This window comes from Chiloscyllium plagiosum, unplaced genomic scaffold, assembly GCF_037043375.1.
Source record: "Chiloscyllium plagiosum isolate Xiang-an unplaced genomic scaffold, Cpla_swu_hap1 HiC_scaffold_28, whole genome shotgun sequence".
Classification (NCBI taxonomy): domain Eukaryota; kingdom Metazoa; phylum Chordata; class Chondrichthyes; order Orectolobiformes; family Hemiscylliidae; genus Chiloscyllium; species Chiloscyllium plagiosum.
This window is the reverse complement of record NW_028270166.1, coordinates 44014956-44036097: the sequence shown is the minus strand read 5'-3', so window position 1 is coordinate 44036097 and position 21142 is coordinate 44014956. Positions and strand designations below refer to the sequence as shown.

The following is a 21142-nucleotide window of genomic DNA, read 5'->3' as shown; positions in this document are numbered from 1 at the left end:
CAGTCCAAGGAAGTAATGGAAGTAAGTCCAGCTGGCAGTACAAGCTCTGTTTAAAATCCTGAGTACAGAGTGATTTCCGTCCCAACCATGAACAGGTCGCTATTTCAAAATGAAAAAATTGACAAATTTGCATTCACAATATAAACATGCAGCTTATACTACAGGTTCAGTATTCTCTGGGATATCTCTCTCAAATCTATGAATGAAGGGTTTCATACACTTCAACTGGCGTTACTGTAAACTTACTGGGTTTATGCTGCCAGGAACAGTAGCGGTGTCAAGGCTGTACAATCTGGCTTGAGCTGCCGTTCTCAGCAATCTTCTCCAGGTTTATCTGAGGAGCTGCTCTGCCTCTAAATTGAGAGCTTCCATGTGTACTTGAGGAAAATTTAACAACAACAGTACAGGCATTCTTCAGATAAGTTTGTGACAAGTTTTTATTTGCATTTGCACTGGAAGGATGAGTCTAGCTTTTTTTTTAAAAAGTCTTTCTCTAACTGTAATCCATTCAACAGTCAACCAGATACTGAAGCAGTCCGTGCTCAAATGCAACAAGATCTGGCTTAGGCCGACAAGTGTCAAGTAACATTCGCACCACGCAAATGCCAGTCAATGACCATCACCAATAAGAGACACTCTCACCACCTTTCAACGGTATTACCATCACTGAATCCCTCCGTGTCACCATCCTCGTTGTTACCATTGACCAGAAACTCAAGTGGACTCACCACAGAAACACAGTGGCTACACCAGCAGGTCAGAGACTAGGGATACTGCGGCGAGTAACTCACCTCTTGAGACTCCAAAGTCTATCTACCATCTGCAAGGCATAAATCAAGAGTGTGATGAAATGGTCCCCGTTTGCCTGGATGGGTGCAAGTCCAACAGCACTCGAAGCTTGACATCATCCAGGACAAAGCAGCCCGTTTGATTGGCACTACATCTACAAACATTCAATCCCTCCACCACCGGCGCTCAGTCGCTACAGTGTGTACAATCTACAAGATATACTGCAGTAATTCACCAAAGATCCTTAGAGAGCACCTTCCAAAACCCATGACCACTTCCATCTAGAAGGGCAAGGGGGGCAGCAAGTACTTGGGAACACCACCACCTGCAAATTCCCCTCCAACCCGCTCACCACCCTGACTTGGAAATATACCGCTATTCCTCTGCAGTTGTTGAATCAAAATCCTCAAATTCCCTCCCTACTGGCATTGTGGGTCAACTCGCAGCAAGTGGACTGCAGCAATTCAAGATGGCAGCTCACCACCACCTTCTCAAGACAAATAGGGTTGGCTAGCTATCAATGCTGGCCAACCAGCGACACCCAAGTCCCACAAATGAATTTTAAAAAAACATACCTGTCAACTTGAGAGCAATGTTAAAAATCACACAACACCGGGTTATGATCCAACAGTTTATTTGGAAGTACCAATAAGTTTATTTGGACTATAACCTGTTGTGTGATTTTTAACTTTGTCAACCCCAATCTAACATCGGTGCCTCCTCATCACAGCATGAGAGTAAAATGCTCATTTTAAATGTTTTGACCAGGCTGTTTACCACAGAAATGGTGCACAAGATATGAGAAGAGCTCACAGCTTCTCTTAGAATCTTCAAGGCTCAATCATTTAAAAAGTATTTCGATGTGCACTCACAACGCCAAGGCAGAGGGTCAAGTGCTGGAAAAAGAGATTAAAATGGTTGGGTGCTTGTTTTTGACCAGTGTAGAATCAATGGGCCAAAGGGCCTTTTTATGTGCTGTGACCTTCTATGACTGTGATCTGATTTTGATAGGCAGGATCTCTATTGATTGCCACATCTGGAAAGCAACTACTGTGACAATGCTGCACTACATTGAAAAGCAGGATAATTATCTGTGGCACCTTCTAAACATGCAGTGCTATTGAAAAGGGCAGGTGGAGCAGACATGTGGAAGCCACCATCTGCTTCTTCCTCACTGAGTCATATATCATCCTAAATTGGCAATCCGTTGGTCTGCTTTCGCTATTGCTGGATTACAATCCTGGAATACCTGCATGAAATGGACTACAGTGGGTCAAAATGGCTGCTTGTCGATACTTACCCAAAGGCAGTTGAGGTTGAGTAAGCACTGCTGGTTTTGTCAGTGATGTCTCTCATTCCACAAAGAATAAAACAAATAATGGTCCTTGGACTTTCCAGCTTCTGGTCCGGCTTGTCAGAGTTTAATGGACCTTGCTTCTCTCCTATTATATCTTTCTTTTTTAAAAGGGCTTTTCTTTTCAGTACATGTGTTGTATTAAACATTATTCTGCGGTGAAATGTGAATTTGCCTGCAATGGTTGAATTAGGCAGCATCTTGTGGATATTGGTTTTAGGTTATTTAAAGCGTTCAGAGTGCCAAGCATTGGTTGGTCTTTTGTGATCTATTTATGTGCATGCTGAAACCTGCTAATGGTGTATGACTGTACTATTAACCTTCCCTCCTTGTAGGTTTTAGTTGCTGTCTATTTGAATAGATTCTTTGAGAAGCTGAGGTAAAGGTGGACTCTAATCTTAAATGCTTCTCAGTTCAGTTATAGTGTTCAACAAAGGAACAGACCTCGGCTTTAGCTTAAATCAAGCCTCAGCCACTCTTATCTCATTCTGGATTCAAGTACCTGTAGATAGCCACATTCCATGGCACTAAACAGAGTCAAGCATGTTGAGTTTTGCCACAGCAATTTATTAGAGGGGAAATGCCTTTGAGTGTTGGAAAAGAAGAGTTTGAGAATACTCCAGCAGGGGAAATCAATCACGAAAGGTTCTGAAAAAGAAGTGGAAAATTATGGGGCAAACTTCTGTTCTTGGGAAAAAAAATCACTTTTAATCAAAAATGGCCAAGGAATGTGTGGAAAATATATGGAAGTCTTTGGCCTATGCCTCCTGAGATGTGTTGTATAAAGCACGTTTGATGCCACCTAACCAATTTAAGAAGAAATAGACCGGGACTGAAAGGTCAAATTGGCAACAAGTTGTTCAATACACTAATCAGAGGTGAAGTATTTAAGGCAAAAGTTGGTTTAAGCAGCAATGAAAAGTTTGAAATGACAAAATCTGAGACTTTCACTTATGCAGAATGAAGTTTTTCAGATGCACTCCCCCGGCTGTTTCACTGAATAGGCCAGTACAGCAAACTTTTAATTAACCAACACCTATAGGATCAGGATTGTACTGGTTGATTAAATATTCCAGTTGAGTAAGATGTTCACATAATCAATGTAAAAATGCACACTAATTAAGAGAAACACAACACAGGGGTATATGCACAGTTATACTTTATTTACAGCATAAACCCCTTAAATAATAATGCTGTTTTGTCTTAAGTAAAACTTACCAGCAGAGAGCCTTCTCACTTGCACCCTCAACTGACCACTCGGCCATAGTGAAGATCGCAACTATACAGTAAATCTGATATTTCAGGTATATGATTTTTGCTGATTCATCAAGAATGCTGGTTTGTAAGGCGCCAGTTAAAACAAAGTTTGCTGTTGAATCAAAAATGATCATTGTGCAGAGGTGGCCGATTGAGTCTCTGCAAATTCAATCAGCTAGTCCTTGCCCTTGTCCTGTAGCTTTGCAATATTCTTTTGTTTTAACTGCTTATCTACTCTGTCGAGACCCCTCATGATTTTGAAAACTTCCTTCAAATCTTAGAAAGAAGTGTTACTTGTGTATAGTGAAATCAAGGGTTATGGGGATAAGGCAGAAACAGGATACTGATTGTGGATGATCAATGGTGGTGCTGGCTAGAAGGGCTGAATGGCCTACTCCACCTATTGTCTGTTAAATTAATTTGCTTTTTTTTAAAGCCATTCTTGTCTTTCAACCTTTTATTCTCAAAAACTAAACAGAAAATTAACTTTATCTCTGTTCTGTGTAATCTCTGTTCACTCACTCATTGGGTTTTTTAATCCCTATGAAATGGCTGTTGCTACGCTTTTTGTATAACAACCCCGCTGTCTGGATCAGCCTATTTAAAGGTTTTTCTTAAATAATTCTTTCTACCTCCTCCATGTGTGACCCATCCAGTTCCAAAATTTGGTATCACAGCTGAGATCCTATGATGCATTTTAAAGTTTTAAGTTGTTTCCTCTTTGTCGAGAACCCAGTGGTTGATGTAATAATTGTCAAATATAAAACCACTTGTGCCATTACAAGATAGGGCTAAGTCAAACAAGAAACTTGAATTTTATAGCGTATCTTTCATCACCTCAGTCTGTCGGAATGTACATGACTAGCTGTACACACTTTTGAAGTACAGTAGGTTCTACTATTGTAGGGATGCGCAATCTAGTTTAGTCAAACCAAGGGGCCAACATAAAAGTTAAGCAAGCTCAGAATTAAAATATTAGCATATAAACATCAGAAAGTGCTGGAAATCCTCAGCTGATCAGAGAGAACGCCAAGTGAACGTTTCAGGTCAGTGACCTCTCATTATTGACTTTTGGCGGGACGTTACTCCCCTACACATTAACAGCACCGAGCTGGAGTGAATGGAGAGTGTCATGCTCCTGGGAGTGGTCATCCACAACAAGCTTTCTTGGACTCTTCGTGTGGACGCACTGGTTACAAAGGCCCAACAACGTCTCTTCTTCCTCAACTGAGGAAATTTGGCATTACGGCGAATACCCTTGCCAACTTTTATAGGTGCGCCATCAAGAGCGTTCTGTCTGGATGTATCACTACCCGGAATGGGAACTATACCATTCAAGATCAGAGACGGTTACATAGAGTGGTGAACTTGGCCCAGATGATCACAAAGGCCAATCTCCCATCTATAGATTCCAAGTGCCAGGCCCGCTGTCAAGGAAAGAGCGCCAGTATTCTCAAAGATCCATCCCATCTTGGCAATGTTTTTCTACAACCTCTACCATCGGGGAGAAGGTTCAGAAGCCTGAGCACGCGCACCAGCTTGTGGATGAGAATTATAAACATCTGCTGAACCCTTGTGTGCAGAAGTGCTTCCTTACCTCTCTTCTGAACAGTCTAGCCCCATTATTCTAGAAGCCCGAACCAGTGGAAATGTGGTTAATCTTTATCTATCCTGCATTTTCCTGTCAATATCTTGAAGACTTCAATCAGATCACCACTTAACCTTTCGAAATTCTACAGCAAACAGACTTAATTCCTGCAATCCCTCTTCATAACTTAACCCTTAAAGCCCAGGTATTATGCCTGTAAAACTACGTTGTACTGTCTCTAAGGCCGATAAAAGGTCTGGTTCCAAGTCTGCCCTCACTATTCCAAGTGAGGTCTAACTTGGGTTTTGTATAATTGCAGCATAACATCTGTATCCCTGTATTTTAGTTATCTCGATATAAAAGCCAACATTCCATTAACTTTCTTGTTTTATTTTCTGTACCTGATTGTGAAATTTTAAAGATCTGTCCACCTGAACCCCCAGGTCTCTATGGACATTCACTGTATTTAATGTCATACCATCCAGAAAGTACTCTGATCTAACCCTTTTTTATTCAAAATAGATAACCTCACACTTGCTTACATTTAACTCCATCTGCCCATTCACATAGTCCTTAACTATCCTTTTGTAATTTTATATCATTTAAAATGTCTGTCGTGTCACCTTTCTTGGTCTCATCAGCAAATTTACTGATATGTCTTTTTATGCCATTATCAAAGTGGTTAGTAAATAATGTGCGTAATTGAGGCCCTCACACAGATCCTTGTGGGCTACCATTGGTCACTCATGCCAGTTTCAGTACCTACCTATTATCCTTAGTTTCTGTTAACTGCCACTCGACCAATTTCCCAGCCATGTCAATAATTTATCCTCAGTTCTATGCCCTTTGACTTTAGTTAAGTGTCTTTTATGTGCGACTTTATCACCTTCCTTCTGGAATTCCATATCAACAGCATCCATTTATGTTCCTCTGTCCACTGCCTTAGTCACCTCTTTAAGAAATTCAGTGACATTGTCAGGCATGACCTACCTGTCATGAAGCCATGTTGGCTCTTCCTGATTAATTGAAAATGTTCAAAGTATTCAGTTACCGCGTCATTGATTATAGACTAAAGCTCCACACAGGTGTTAGATTGTGGCTTGTAATTTCCTGGTTTTCCTCTTTTGCTCTTTTTAAAAATGGAGTGGCATGTGCAATTTTCCAATCCAGAGCGGTGACTCCTGTATGTGCGGATCTCTGAAAGATTAGAATTTGAGGATCTACAATGTGCTCCCCTACTTCCTTTAACACCCTCAGATGGAAACTACCAGATCCCAGGGATTTGTCCTTCTTTGATTTCATTAATTTCCTCATTACCAATGTTCAACTTAATTTTATCCAGTCCTGGTTCCCAATCCACTATTAATTTCCTGAGGACTTCCAGAAAACTGGCCTCCTTTTCTATTGTAAATTCTGAGACAAAGTAATTATTTAACGTATCTGGCATTTCCCGTAGTCATTGATGATATCCCAATTTTCATTCTTGAATGAGCCAACATTGCTGCTGACCCCACCCACTTTCCCTTTATCTGACTATAAAATTTCTTCTTACTGATTTTCTGGGTAAGTTTCCTATCATAATCTCTTCTAGTAGTTCTTATAAGCTGCTTTGTATCCTTTCCATTCAACAGAATCTGTTTCTTTTTTACATTTTTAAGCCCTTCCTTTTAGTTTTATGCTGTCCCTTATCTCTTTAGTTGTACCATGGCTGTTTATTTTTCTCTGTGAGATTGAGCTTTTTCCTTTCAGGGCTATAAACTGATATTTTATAGTGTTACATTTCTTTAACCATCCTCACTGTTTTTCAGTTGTTTTACCCTAAGTAGATTTTTCCAGTTTACTGTGGACAGTCTCTGTTTCACGTCATTAAAATTGGCCTTGCCTAAGTCTAAATCTCGCAGCTGAATCACGCCTTTGTTTTCAAAATCTCAAGTTATGATCTCTCTTTGATAAATGTTCATGCACAGTGACTTACTAATTAAATCTGCCTCATTAGTAAATGTAAAATGCTTGTCCCCTTGTTGCATCCAGGACATATTGCTGTTGGAAACTATCCCAGACATACTCCTGATATGCATTTCTGGAATCCATGTCATTGAGTCAAGGAAGGGAACAGCAAAATTGTCACTTAAGTTGGATGTCTTCCACCAGTGTTTGAATGGCAGAGCAAATTCAGTGGACTAAATGGTCTAATTCTGTTCCTCTATCTTATGGACCAGAATTGGGCAAGGTGGCTTGCTGCCCATTAATACCCCATCAAACTGGAAGAAGTCTTAAGCAGAAGCAGCATAACAGTAAGTGTAGAGTAGGTATGAAGGGAACAAAGGTAGAGTAGAGAGCTGAAATGACTAGCTAACAAAGGGAATGGTGATGCAAGACAAAAGAATGTAGTGATGGAACAGCTAGAGAAATAAAGCTTGTTTTCAGTGAGGTGTATGGAATACCCAAGATCAAATGGAAGCAGTGATTAAAATATAACCACTTACTTATTTACAACAATTGCATTTAATTCCGTGCCAATTGCTCAAGATTGCAAATGCTTATATGTAAATTTACAAAGTCCCCTTTCAGCATTTACATATCCCTGTCCCAAAGTTATTGAAGAATAAGTTCTGTTTTTACATAATATGATAACATAACTTGAAATTGTAAATAATGTGCAATGCCCAAGTAACTGCAGTTTCATACTAGCCAGTACTTTTCGCTTTTTGAGCTATGAGATGTTCGTGGGCCATCTTGGACCGCAATGCTGGCGGTATCCTCACTGTGCTGTTGATTAGAGAAACCCAATATTTTGATGGAACAGTGATGAAGGAGCTTTGATGCACGTCATAGTTGTGAAATTGTGTAACTTTGAGGACATCATGGAGGTGGTGGTGTTCCCATGCACTTACTAACCCTGGCTTTCTCAACATTGGAGGTCACAGATTTGGAACATCAGGATAAATGCCTTAAGTTCAGGTTTCCTAGAAGTATTCAACCATGAGTTGGTTTCTTGATTAAGCAAGAAGTGGTATAGTTGAATAAGAAACCGTCAACGTGAATCTGTATAGTAGTTCCTAGGTAATGGAATTCAGAAGTAATGTTGCCTTTGATCATATTTCTGAGTATTCTGAAAATGTGTATGGGCTAGTTTGAGGCTGTGCCCCATACTTATAAGAATTATTGCGGGAGATGGCATGAACCCCTGACTGGAAAGTGCTTAAAGTCTGTTGTGTAAATTGTACCTAAACATGAACTGCAAGTCTTTACATCTGGGAAAGACTTGCAGAAGTCTGCAAGTCTTCTGCAAGACTACCTGGCCTGCACGTCTTTGGTCTATGGCGGGGAGACTGGAGCACCCAGAGGAGGCCAGCGCAGACATGGGAAGGATGTGGGGGCTCCAAGCAGACAGTTGCCTGAAGCTGAAATCAAATCCAGGCCCCTGGCACTGTGAGGTGGCAATGTTAACCACTCAGCCACTGGGGCATGAAAGAACTGACTTAGTACATCTGACCCCCCCTCTACAATGAACTTTCATTTCCATCCCCAATTGCCCAATCCCGTACCTCACCTGTCGTCTCAATAGCAAGAAAACATGGCCAACAATAGTGGGGCAAAAGATGTCAGGGAGAATCTAGGGTTGGATGAAAGCAGAATTCATATTCTCGACAGTGCACGAAAAGCCTTTTACTGCCTAGTTAACATTCCTTTAGTCTAATGTAGAGACTGGTTGCCTTTCCCCTGAATTGTGTATGGAAAGGCAAGGACTGATTGGGGATAGTCAGCATGGCTTTGTGCATGGGAAATCATATCTCATGAACTTGATTGAGTTTTTGAAGAAGTAACAAAGAGGATTGATGAGGGCAGAGCGGTAGACATGATCTATATGGACTTCAGTTAGGTGGTCGACAAAGTTCCTCATGGGCGACTGGGTTAGCAAGGTTAGATCTCATGGAATACAGGGAGAACTAGCCATTTGGATACAGAACTGGCTCAAAGGTAGAAGACAGAGGGTGGTGGTGGAAGGTTTCTTTTCAGACTGGAGGCCTGTGACCAGTGGAGTGCCACAAGAATCAGTGCTGGGCCCTCTACTTTTTGTCATTTACATAAATGATTTGGATGTGAACATAGGAGGTGTAGTTAGTAAGTTTACAGATGACACCAAAATTGGAGGTGTAGTGGACGGCGAAGAAGGTTGCCTCAGAGTAGAATGGGATCTTGATCAGATGGGCCAATGGGTTGAGAAATGGCAGATGGTGTTTAATTTAGATAAATGTGAGGTGCTACATTTTAAAAAAGCAAATCAGAGCAGGACTTAAACACACACTTAATGGTAAGGTCCTGGAGAGTGTTGCTGACCGGAGACTTTAGAGTGCAGTTTCATGGTTCCCTGAAAATGGAGTCACAGGTAGATAGCATCGTGAAGATGGTGTTTGGTGTGCTTTCCATTATTGGTCATAAATGTTTTTTCTTCTTTAAAACTTCTTTTATCTTTGGTAGTGGGCATGTTGATCCTAGAAATTAAATTGGTCATATTTCACGTTTGTGATGACTTGTGGATATGTCAGACTTGATTTCTGTTCCCACAAGGCTTAAGACAACTAAAAAAACTAAGTCTGCTTTTTGTAGTTTAGACTTAAGTTGTCGACCAAAGTTGCTGTTTGATCAAAATTTCATAAACATTTGAATCAGTTTTGATGTTGTGAAATCTTAACATATTATTCCTTTCAACTGTCAACTGGAATTTTGAATTTCTGTTTAAAAGTTATCAGTCCCACTGACTTTATATCAAAATTTTCAGCTTTTAATTATTAACAAGAATGAGTGTTTGTGTAGTCACTTTTATCAAAGGTTTTACGAATAATATTTCAGTATTGCCATCATAATGAATGCAACTCCATCAACAGGTAGCTTTTCCAGTTCGTCATTTCAACCCCTATAATTCAGTTTTCACATAAGTTGCAGCACTTTCAACATTCCTAAGATATGGGAGCAGAATTAGACCATAGACTCTGCTCTGCGATACAATCATTTCTGATATGCTACTCACCACCATTTTCCTGCCTTCTCCCCATTACCCTTCAAATCATTAGCACTTAAAAAATATTCCACAGATTCACAACCATTTGGGAGAAGTAGTTTCTCCTCAACTCTGTTTTAAATTTGATACTCCTTATCCTAAAACTATGACATCTCATCCTAGAATGCCCCACAAGAGGAAGCATCTGCTCCAGGTCTATTTTATCCATGCTTTTTATCATCTTAACGACCTCAATTTGATCTCCCCTCATACTTCTAAATTCCAGAGAGTATAGGCCTAAACTGTTCAATTTTTCTTCTTACAACAAACCCCTCATCTCTGGGATCAATCTAGTGAACCTCATCTGAAGTACCTCTGATGTCACTTCAATTTTCCTCCAATAAGGGGACCAAGGCTGTGCATAATATTCCAGGTGCATCTCACCAATGCCTTGTATAATTGCAACAATACTTCCATACCTTTATATTGTACTCCTTTAGCCAACATTCCATTCGCTTTCTCTATTATCTGCTGTACCTGCATGCTAGTTTTTTGTGACTCATGAACAAGGACACCCATATCCCTCTGTACCCTAGCAGCCTGGAGTTTCTCCCCATTAAGATAATAGGTCGCCTTCACATTTTTCCAAACAAAATGCACCACAACAGACCAAGAAACATAAATAGAAGCACTTGTGCTTCACCAGAGGCTCACTGATGATGTTACCGAGCATGGTGACCAAACGTCTGAGACTAAATCTTCCAACTCAGCAAGCAAACTTACAACTCAAAATGCATGACCTCACACATATCCACATTTTGGCCCATTTTCCTAACCTATCTCTTTCCATTTGAAAGGTTCTTATTTCCTCAATGCAGTTTCCCATACCGCCTATTTTTGTATCATCTGCAAATTTAGCTAAAGAGCCTTTGGTCCCTGTATCCAAGTTGTTAATGTAGATTGTAAATAGCTGGTGCCCAAGGACCAAACCCTGTGGCACCCCACTGGTTAGTTCCAGCCAGTTCTCGGGAAAAAAATATTTTCCTAACTTTGTCTTCTGTCCATCAGCCAGTCACCAATCCAAGTTAATAATTTACCCCTAATCCCATATGATTCAGCCTTGTCTCTTCATCTTTTGTGCAGTACCTCATCAAACACTTTCCAGAAGTCCAGATATATATTACATCTACAGGATCCCCATTATCCACGTGCAGAGTCAGCGAGTCATAGAGATGTACAGCATGGAAACAGACCCTTCGGTCCAACTCGTCAATGCTGACCAGATATCCCAACCTAATCTAGTCCCACCTGGCCGCACCCGGCCCATATCCCCCCAAACCCTTCCTATTTATATACCCATCAAGATGCCTTTTAAATGTTGTAATTGTACTAGCTTCCACCACTTTTTCTGCAGCCCATTCCACACACGCACCAACCTCTGCGTGAAAAAGTTGCCCCTTAGATCTCTTTTATATCTTTCCCCTCTCATCCTAAACGTATGCCCCCTAGTTCTGGATTCCCCCACTCCAGGGAAAAGACCTCGTCTATTTACCCTATCCATGCCCCTCATTTTATAAACCTCTATAAGGTCACCTCTCAGCCTCTGTTGCTTATTGGAAAACAGCCCTAGCCTATTCAACCTCTCCCTATAGCTCAAATCCTCCAACCCTGGCAACATCCGTGTAAATCTTTTCTGAACCCTGTTATCTTTGAAGAACTCTAGCAAATTAGTCAAACATGATTTGCCCTTCATAAAACCCATGCCAACTCTGATGGAGAGCATGTTGTCTTTCCAAATGTCCAGTATTTGCTTCCTTGATAACTGATTCTAGCACTTTCCCAACAACAGATGTTAAGCTAACTGGTCTGTAATTTCCCACATATTACCTCCCTCCCTTTGAATGAGGGCATTAAATTCAATCACTTTATTATCTAAGGCGCTTGAAACAGGATCATGTAAATTAATTCAGAAGCTTCACATCTTCAAACAAATAGATTAGATTAGATTACTTAGAGTGTGGAAACAGGCCCTTCGGCCCAACAAGTCCACACCGCCCCGCCGAAGCGCAACCCACCCATACCCCTACCTTTACCCCTTACCTAACACTACGGGAAATTTAGCATGGCCAATTCACCTGACCTGCACATCTTTGGACTGTGGGAGGAAACCGGAGCACCCGGAGGAAACCCTCGCAGACACGGGGAGAATGTGCAAACTCCACACAGTCAGTTGCCTGAGGCGGGAATTGAACCCGGGTCTCTGGAGCTGTGAGGCAGCAGTGCTAACCACTGTGCCACCGTGCCGCCCTGTTTTTAGAAAAATGTGCAGGAGTAATCCCTTCGGCACTAGCCTGCTCCCCCATGACCATGGCTGAACTTCTACCTGGACGCTGCCTTCCTTTACTATTCTCGTACCTTTTAGCTCCCTTTGTTTCCAATACAGTTTGAAATGCTTCTCACCCAATGGCTGTATGCGTAATTTTAAAGTAGTAGTAGTAGTTGTACAAAAGGTTTATTAATGTGGATTTTAAAGGGGGCTCTTGTAATCTTCTGTGCGTGTATTAACTTTTAAGCTGTTGTGTTAATGCAACCACTGCCATATCCTGGAGGGGTGTGAGCACTTCCATCTTGATAACTGTATGATGGGAAAGAAAGGCAACATGCATTCATCTTGTTCATTCCATAATCTCTGGACATCCCACAGCACTTCACGTAGTTTTGACAATTCACTTGTGCCCTCCAGTTTTTACGAGCACTAATCTAGAAAATTAAGTGAAGCAAGATTTGAAAGGAAGAAGAACCTGTTACATTTTTCGGCAGAACTGAGTATATTGAAGTATATTTCTTATTAAGGAATTGTCTGTTCCCAATGTACAAAAATATTAATGGAAGAACTTTAAAGAAGAATTGACAATGTGACAAAAGTCAATTATTTTGAAGGGGACTCTTAAAGATACCTGCGTTTCTAAGATTCATACTTTGTATCTTATAACACTGACATAGCATGGGAGTAAAATGGGCCATTTTTATTGCGCATTATATTTGAATCAATCATATATAATATATCTCAAAATTTAGTCCACCGTCTTCATGCTGCGTATTCCTGTCACTATGGGGGAGAGGAATGGGCATCATTGCCAAAGCCTGCCCCTTTCTTGACCTGCTCAACTTGAGCACGCATCTAGCTGGAAGCTCCATAGAATATGGAGAAAGTGAGGACTGCAGATGCTGGAGACCAGAGTTGAAAAGTGTGGTGCTGGAAAAACACAGCAGGCCAGGCAGTATCCGAGGAGCAGGAGAATTGATGTTTCGGGCATAAGCCCTTCTTCAGGATTCCTGAAGAAGGGCTTATGCCCGAAACTCGATTCTCCTGCTCCTCAGATGTTGCCTGACCTGTGTTTTTCCAGCACCACACAGCTCCATAGAATATGTTGGGTACTGGCAACTTGACTGTTCTTTTTCTCTTCCTTGTGCCTGAGGAAGCAGGAACCAATTTCTACAGTTTGATTAGAAATAGTAGCATCATGTCTGCAACTGGACTAGCAATCCCAAGACCCACTGAGTGTGACAGGAGTTCAAATGTCACCACTGCAACTAAAGGAATAAAACTTCAATTAATTAATACATTAATTAAATCTGAAAAAAATTATAGCCTCATTAACAATGCCCAAGGAATGACTGAACAGTTGTAAAAACCCTGATGGTTCACCATTGACTTTCAAAGAGAGATATGTGCCATCTTCATCCAATCTGGATTCAGTGGTTGACTCTTAACTGCCCTCGAAATAGCTTGGCTACATCCAAGCACCACAGAAAAATGTCAAATAGCATTAGAACCGGACAAAACACCGAGCATTGAATTACGCACAGAAAATGACAAAGCTGTGCAATTTATGCTAATATTGAGAGACCTGTCCATCAGACTAGACAGATGGCAATTCAACATTGTCACAGTTGGCGGTTCAATTTATAAAACCAACGTCCCAGGCTTCTCATTATCCGGCCCAAGGTATATGCTGTCTCACTGCCAGGAGAGACCAACCAGAGTCGTAGGTTGATGCAACAACAATATGCCAACTTCTGTGAACAGCCTCGATTTATTTTAGCAAGTACTAGCTTTTGGTGGATCACTTACACTCCGCAAGCACTGCAAGGAGTGTTATCAAGCGAGGCTCCCTGAACATGGGAACCGTCTTCCCTTTATACAGGGTTTTACATCGCAGTCAGTCATGCACTTAAGACACAATCCCCTGCCACTCCCCCGTAGTCACATGCCACCCAAAAATGTAAAATTATTAGATTATTTCCAGAAGCAACGTATGATTAGGTTATTCCTTAAACTGCAGCATTTACAGTGTGTGATTAGATTGCTACATCCTGCCTGCAAGACAAATTAACACACCTCCTGGAACATGCAATTTCTTACATGTCAGCAGAACAAATTAACCCCTTAACAGCTCGAGGACACAGCATAGTGGTATACAGTTGAGGAAGTAGCTCAGAGAGTGCTCAATATTGACTTTGCACCCAACAAAGACTATCCATCAAACATGGTCAAGAAGCTGTCCTGATGATTACCATCTTTTGACCAACCTTAGTTGATGAGTTACTGTTCCTCCATGTTGAACACCAATTCAAAGAGATAGGCAAAGGCAAGATTGTGCAGTTGGTGAGGAGCATCAGTGTGCTTCACAAAATGTGGGTCCATTATACCACTATTTGGTCAAAAGTTGGTTGAACACTGATTAGTGCTTAATATTGCATGTTTACAATTCAGATGCTGATGCAGTCTCTATCTAAAAGCTCAAGACTTTCATTCAAATTTGGGCTGATAAGTAGCAAGTGAAATTCGCACCAAGCAAGAATCAGGCAATGACCATCTCCAGCAAAATAGAATCTAACCATCTCCAATTGACATTAAATGATGCTACCATTGCTGAATCCACCATTATCAATATACTGCGGTTTCCAGAAACTAAACTGGAGCAGTCATGGCTACAAGAGAAGTCAGAGAGGGTGGGAATTCTGTAGTAAGGACCTCACCACCTGACTCCCCAAAACCTACCCATTATCTACAAGACACCAGGTCAGGAATATGTTCCACTTGTCTGGACAAGTAGTGAGCCAACAATTCTAGAAAAGTTTTACACCATTCAAAACAAACAGTCTTATTTGGCCAGCACACATCATCATCTTAAATGTGCGATGTCTCCCCCACCTGTGCATAGCATCAGCAGTGTGTACTATCTATATGATGTATTACAATAATTCAATGATGCTCCTCCAGTAGCACGCTCCATGTCTGAGTCTTAGGCAGTCCAGGTCTTAGTCATAGCTGGACCCCAAATGTGACCTACTCCCTCTACTGGCCTTATGCTGTCTTCTAATTAAAAACAAAAAGCCCCTTAAAGTCCTTGTATCATAGCATTGTTAGTAATCATCTGTATTGTTGAAAACAAAGTCACAGCTTTTTAGGAGCATTCAAATGTAAAAGTCATGAATATAAGTTTGTATGGAATAAATCCAGTGAGGAATTCAGGAGAAACTCTTTGCCTGGAAAGTGTTTAGAATGTAAAGAATGAGTTATTGAAGGGAAATGGTCTAGAAGAAGCTGGATAGTAAATCAGATCTGTGGATGGAGTTATTTGAAGTAGGGATGGGAGGTGACATTTGTGGAGTATAAACAGTGCTGTGGACCAGGCGGGCTAAATGATCTGTTTCTGAAATGTAAATTTATGTCAGTACAGGCTAAAACTGAGATGATGTGTTTTCACCTGAGTTTTCTTTCCACAGAGATAAACTGTCAGAACTCCATGGCAACATGTTTGTGGAAGAATGCATGAAGTGTGGCAAGTAAGTTTCTCTTTATTTCTGTAACCCCTTCCCCCAGGGTTTAGTACTTCTGATGCTGCAGTAGCAGCTGGATAGATCTCAATTAACTTGCAAGGATCTGTGTATCATTACCCAGTCTGTGCAATGCCTTATTCAGAAACTGAATTAATTATTTTTAAGATTCGTTTTAATGAGCTATTGAAAAATCTAAAGTTCTGAGGAGATCAAATATAATTTTGCATTTGTACTACCATTGGAGAGTCTACTGATTAATATATTACCTTACTTTGGGGAAAGTTGCTGAATGTTGTGGAATTTAAGATTTGGTGGATATTAATTCAAAAACTGGACACATTAAAAGGTGAACCCATGCTGCAACATATTCATGGTTCCTGACCAATATCTCCCTCCCATTAGAACTATTAATGTTGGGGCAGACGCCAGCATTTGATTCAAAAGATGAATTTCCTAATAATTGTGGTGCAATTTTCCTCTTTGTGGTCCTCACTTTCTGTGAAGCCTTTGATATGGTCAAACACCCTGTCCTTATGAACCTTCCTTCCTTCACTTTTCAGCTCAATTAGATTGTCCTCGCCTGCTTGCACATATCCCTCTCCATAAGCAGATGGTATTCCAGAGGTGAAAGTATGTCACCTTTGTAATGAAGAAGGCCATCAATATATATCATCTTTGTAATGAAGAATGCACGCACACATATAAATGGGGTGAATTTGCATTTACAGAATTATATTTGCAAATACATTTTATTTAGCTCAAAAAGCACACAAACTGCAGGTAGACAATGCAAGCATTCAATCCATGTAATATTTTATAAATTCTACTTTGGAAGTAGAGATAGTTTGACGTAAGATTGGGATGCAGACAGACTTTAACCTCATACCTTTAATGTATTGTCTGAGCTGAGATGTCACTTTTTTAATATAAAACCTTAAGTTATCTCGAGAATGTGACTTAAAAGAAGTTCTAGGATTTACATATTAATGAACCGAAACCTGCAACCCACTCTAAAAGATACACGACTTAACAGCAATCTAGGTTTGTTCAATATATAATTTCAGTTGCATGACACTAATCTTTTGCTCTAAATTCTGTGTCTTATGGTCCTGCTCCACAGCTACCTGATGAAGGAGCAGCGCTCCAAAAGCTAGTGCTTCCAAATAAACCTGTTGGACTATAATCTGGTATTGTGAGTTTTAACTTTGTACACCTATGCAGCGTGCCTTGGGACTTCTTTCACGTTATTTCTACAAATTCAGTGCTAAAACTTCATCATAACTAAACCATTCTTCTGCTCTAAACTACTGGTGAATGAGTAGGTTATCTGTGCTCTGCTTCTAGTCTGATCTCTCAACTCGAGAGTAATTTATGAATTTTAGGTTATGCTGTATGATTTTTGTGTACAGTGTACATTTGCTGCAGGTATTTCTGGAGGGAAAGGAAGATCCCATTCTGTAGAATCAAACTTAATTTACCTTTTTTTTTTAAAACTTTCTCCCTGCTCCTATCCTGGTGACACATTACATTTTGGAGGCCAGCAAAAATGTTTCTGTTGTTGTCTTCTATAACCATTTTCAATCCTGTGTGTCCATTCACCCCCCCCCCCCCCCTTCGCCCCTCCACACAGTAGGGGCAGGAAATTAGTTTCACTGAATAGTGATACAGTGAAGCTATCACTGTATTCTCACAGATGAAAGGCTTAACAAACAATCAATTTTTCAATGTATAATTTCAGTTACATCACACTGTAAATCTTTGCTATAAATTCTGTGTTACGATCGAGCCCTCCACTATCACCTGATGAAGGAGCATCGCTCCGAAAGCTAGTGTGCTTCCAATTAAACCTGTTGGACTATAACCTGGTGTTGTGTGATTTTTAACATTGTTCCAACAATGCCTCTTGCCTCCAACCTGTTTCTATCAAATGTCTGTTCATAGAAACTACACTTCAATGAAGTGTAACTGTTAAACTGTCTTTAGTGAGTTATCAGAAAGTAGCCAGGATATAGTTTGAGTATTCTTTGAGCATCTTGTGTTCTTGCTTCCACTGTAGTTTTCATAAACAACTCTGTCTCTGAACCAAAATCTGCACCTTTACTGTTTGCAGGTGTAAAGAAATAACTTGCGTTTATACAGCCCAATCATGTGGTAAAATATTCCATGGCCTTCTGCAAAAGCATTATCCAAAGAAAACTTGACACCGAGTTATGTAAAGAGATAGTAGAACAGATGATCAAACAATTGGGAAAGGTGGAGGGTTTCAGCATTGAGAGATAATGAAGTGGATAAGTTTAGGGAGAGAAAATTCCAAGTGTGAGCCCAAGAGTACTGAAATGCTGCCACCAATGTTAGGGTGAGGCAAGAGAGTAATGCATTAGAGACAGTAAAAGGAAAGCACTTGAAAGGATTTAAATCTGTTTTGTTTTGTTTCTAGCTGTGTTAAATTGGCTTTAATAACTTCAGCTACAGTTAAGTCAGCTAACTGATGCTCCTGGTGGGAGCATCCATTCAGTATGTGCATCTCTTGTGTTTTTGTGAGTCAGTAACTCAGCATGTAATATTTTTATCAAGATCTGTTGGTTGCTGTGTTCATGTGAGCTAGGCACAGCCTGCACATAAACACCATCTATTCCAATTAGCTACTTCTCAGGATGCATTTACCACTCACTGTTTGTTTGGAGGTGGGATGTTGTCAAGCCCTGTTGTTTTTGCAGAACTAAAGACAGAAAACCTGTAGATCAGTAGTTGTTGGCAAGAGTTAGAGAGAGACAATTTTTACAGGAGTTTTAAAAAATATAAAGAAATGATGCTAGAAATCGAAAACAAAAACAGAAATTGCTGGCAAAACTCAGCAGGTCTGACAGCATCTGTGGAGAGCAGCAACAGCTGTTCTGAAGAAGGATCACTGGACCCAAAACACTAATTCTGCTTTCTCTTCACAAATAATGCCAAACCTCCTGAGCTTTTCCAGCAATTTCTGTTTTTGAACAAGAAATAGTAATTCAGTTAGATCATGGCTGATCTTCATCCTCACTCTATTTTGTGTCTTGGCTTCGCTTCCTTTATTACAAAAATCTGTCACTCAATTTTCTGTCGAGTCCCAGATTCAGCTTTTTGGGAACAACATTCCAGATGTTCGCTACTTTTTCCTGACATTGCTCTTCAATGCCCTACTCTAATTTTGAAGATACATCTTCTTGTTTTGTACTCCAATTAAAAGTATTTCCTTCTCATTATCAAATCTTTTAAAGTGTTCATTTTGATCACTCGTTTGACCCTCTTGTCTAGGTTTTATTCTGCTCGTAAAGTAATTTGTTTACCTGTTTTTGAGGTTTTAAGAATGATTTGTAAACTTCGTTACCAGATGGAAATGAAGGCCAACAGTATCGTGCATAAAGATATGATATTTTGACATAAGTTTTCCCACAAGGTAGTTTGATAATCCACTGGTTCTTCTCCTGCAGGCAGTATGTTCGAGAGACAGTAGTGGGAACAATGGGATTGAAAACAACTGGCCGATTATGCGATGTTAAAAAGGCACGTGGTCTTCGAGCATGCAGGTATGGGATTCCTGTTCGTGTTTTATAGCATATTGTCTTCATATGTTGAATAATTGTGGTGTATTTTGGTACATTGGCAGGTCACCTTTCATATCTCAGTTAATTTTTACTTCATTTCATTGCACTTTTTTGTTTGCATCCACCTTAAACTGTTAGTCTTGCTAGTGTAGAGTTCTACAGATATCGATCATTTACCAAAAATGCACCTAAAAAGGGCACATTTGGAAGTTAGGCTAAATGTTGAATGCTGGCAGGTTCATTAACTGTAGAGAGCATCACTGCTTCATAAGTTCATAAGATAATAGGGACAGAATTAGGCCATTTGGCCCATTCAGACTATTCCGCCATTCGATCGTGACTGATATGCTCCTTACCATTTTCTTGCCATCTCCCCATAACCCTTCAACCCATTATCAATTAAAAATCTGTCTCACTCCTCCTTAAATTTACCCACTGTCCCAGCATCCACTGCATATTGGCGTAGCGAATTCCACAGATTCACAACCCTTTGGGAGAAGTAGTTTCTCCTCAACCCTTCTAATGAGGAGGCATCTGCTGCACGTATATTTTATCCATATCTTTTATCATCTTATATCTCAATTTGATCTCCCCTCATGCTTTTAAATTCGTGAGCGTATAAGCCTGAACTGTTCAATCTTTCTTCATCCAACAAACTCTTCCTCTCTGAGCTCAATCTCGTGAACTTCTTCTGAGCTACCTCCAATGCCTGTATATCTTTTCTCAAATAAGGGGACCTAAACTGTGCATAGTACTCCAGGTGCGGTCTCACCAATGCCTTGGATAGTTGCAACAATACTTCCTTACCTTTATATTCTATTCCTTTAGCTATAAACCCAACATGTCTTTTGCTTTCTTTATTATCTGCTGTACCTGCATGCTGGTTTTCTGTGACTCATGAACGAGGCCTTCCAGATCCCTCTACACTGGAGCATCCTGAGTTCTATATCCATTTGTAAGATTCTTATTTCCTCATTGCAGTTTACTCTCCCACATACTTTTGTGTCATCTGCAAATTTGACTAAAACGCCTTCTATTCGTATTTCCAAGTCATTGATGTAAATTGTAAATAGCTGGGGACCAAGGACCAAACCCCACTAGTTACTACTTGCTATCCTGAAAAAAAAAAGCCATTTATCGCGACTCTTCCTTCTGTCCATCAGCCAGTCACCTATGCAAGTTAATAAATTAATCCTAATCCCTTATGATCCAATCTTGTGAATTATCCTTTTGTGTGGTACCTTACCTTAATGCCTTCCAGAAGTCCAGATATATTACATCTATAGAATCCCCATTATCCATTTTGCTTGTTTTATCTTCGAAGAACTCTAGCAAATCAGTCAAACATGATTTTCCCTTCATAAACCATACTGATTCTGATGGATAGAGTTTCAACTTTGTAAATGTTCTTATCTTGCTTCCTTGATAATTGATTCTAACACTTACCCAACAACAGATGTTAAACTAACTGGTCTGTAATGATAGGAGGATGATACTTGATTCCCATTAGACTTGCTCAATTTCATTTCAACAACTTATCTTCACAAAGAAAAACAAAACAAGAATTCTTGCCTTCTCATGTAAATTGGCCGCCTTTCTTGATGGTTTATAACTATTCTTCTGCACTTCTAACCACCTCCACTTCAGCAAAAGCTTAAAGCACTTTCAACTTCCTTTAATAAACAAAATAGTATTTTCATTTCCTTCTTTTTCCAAAACCCCTC

The 21142-nt window shown here is 40.2% G+C and overlaps 1 protein-coding gene across 2 annotated transcripts in view; it reads left to right on the top strand.

The window, feature by feature from the left end:
* sirt6 (sirtuin 6) overlaps positions 1-21142 on the top strand; it is a 48447-nt gene that overhangs the window by 18158 nt on the left and 9147 nt on the right. For both annotated transcript variants that reach the window (XM_043720875.2, XM_043720874.2), the window contains 2 exons: positions 15784-15843; positions 19305-19400. In XM_043720875.2, coding sequence (XP_043576810.2) covers positions 15784-15843; positions 19305-19400 — 156 coding nt within the window. The remainder of the gene's footprint in view (positions 1-15783; positions 15844-19304; positions 19401-21142) is intronic.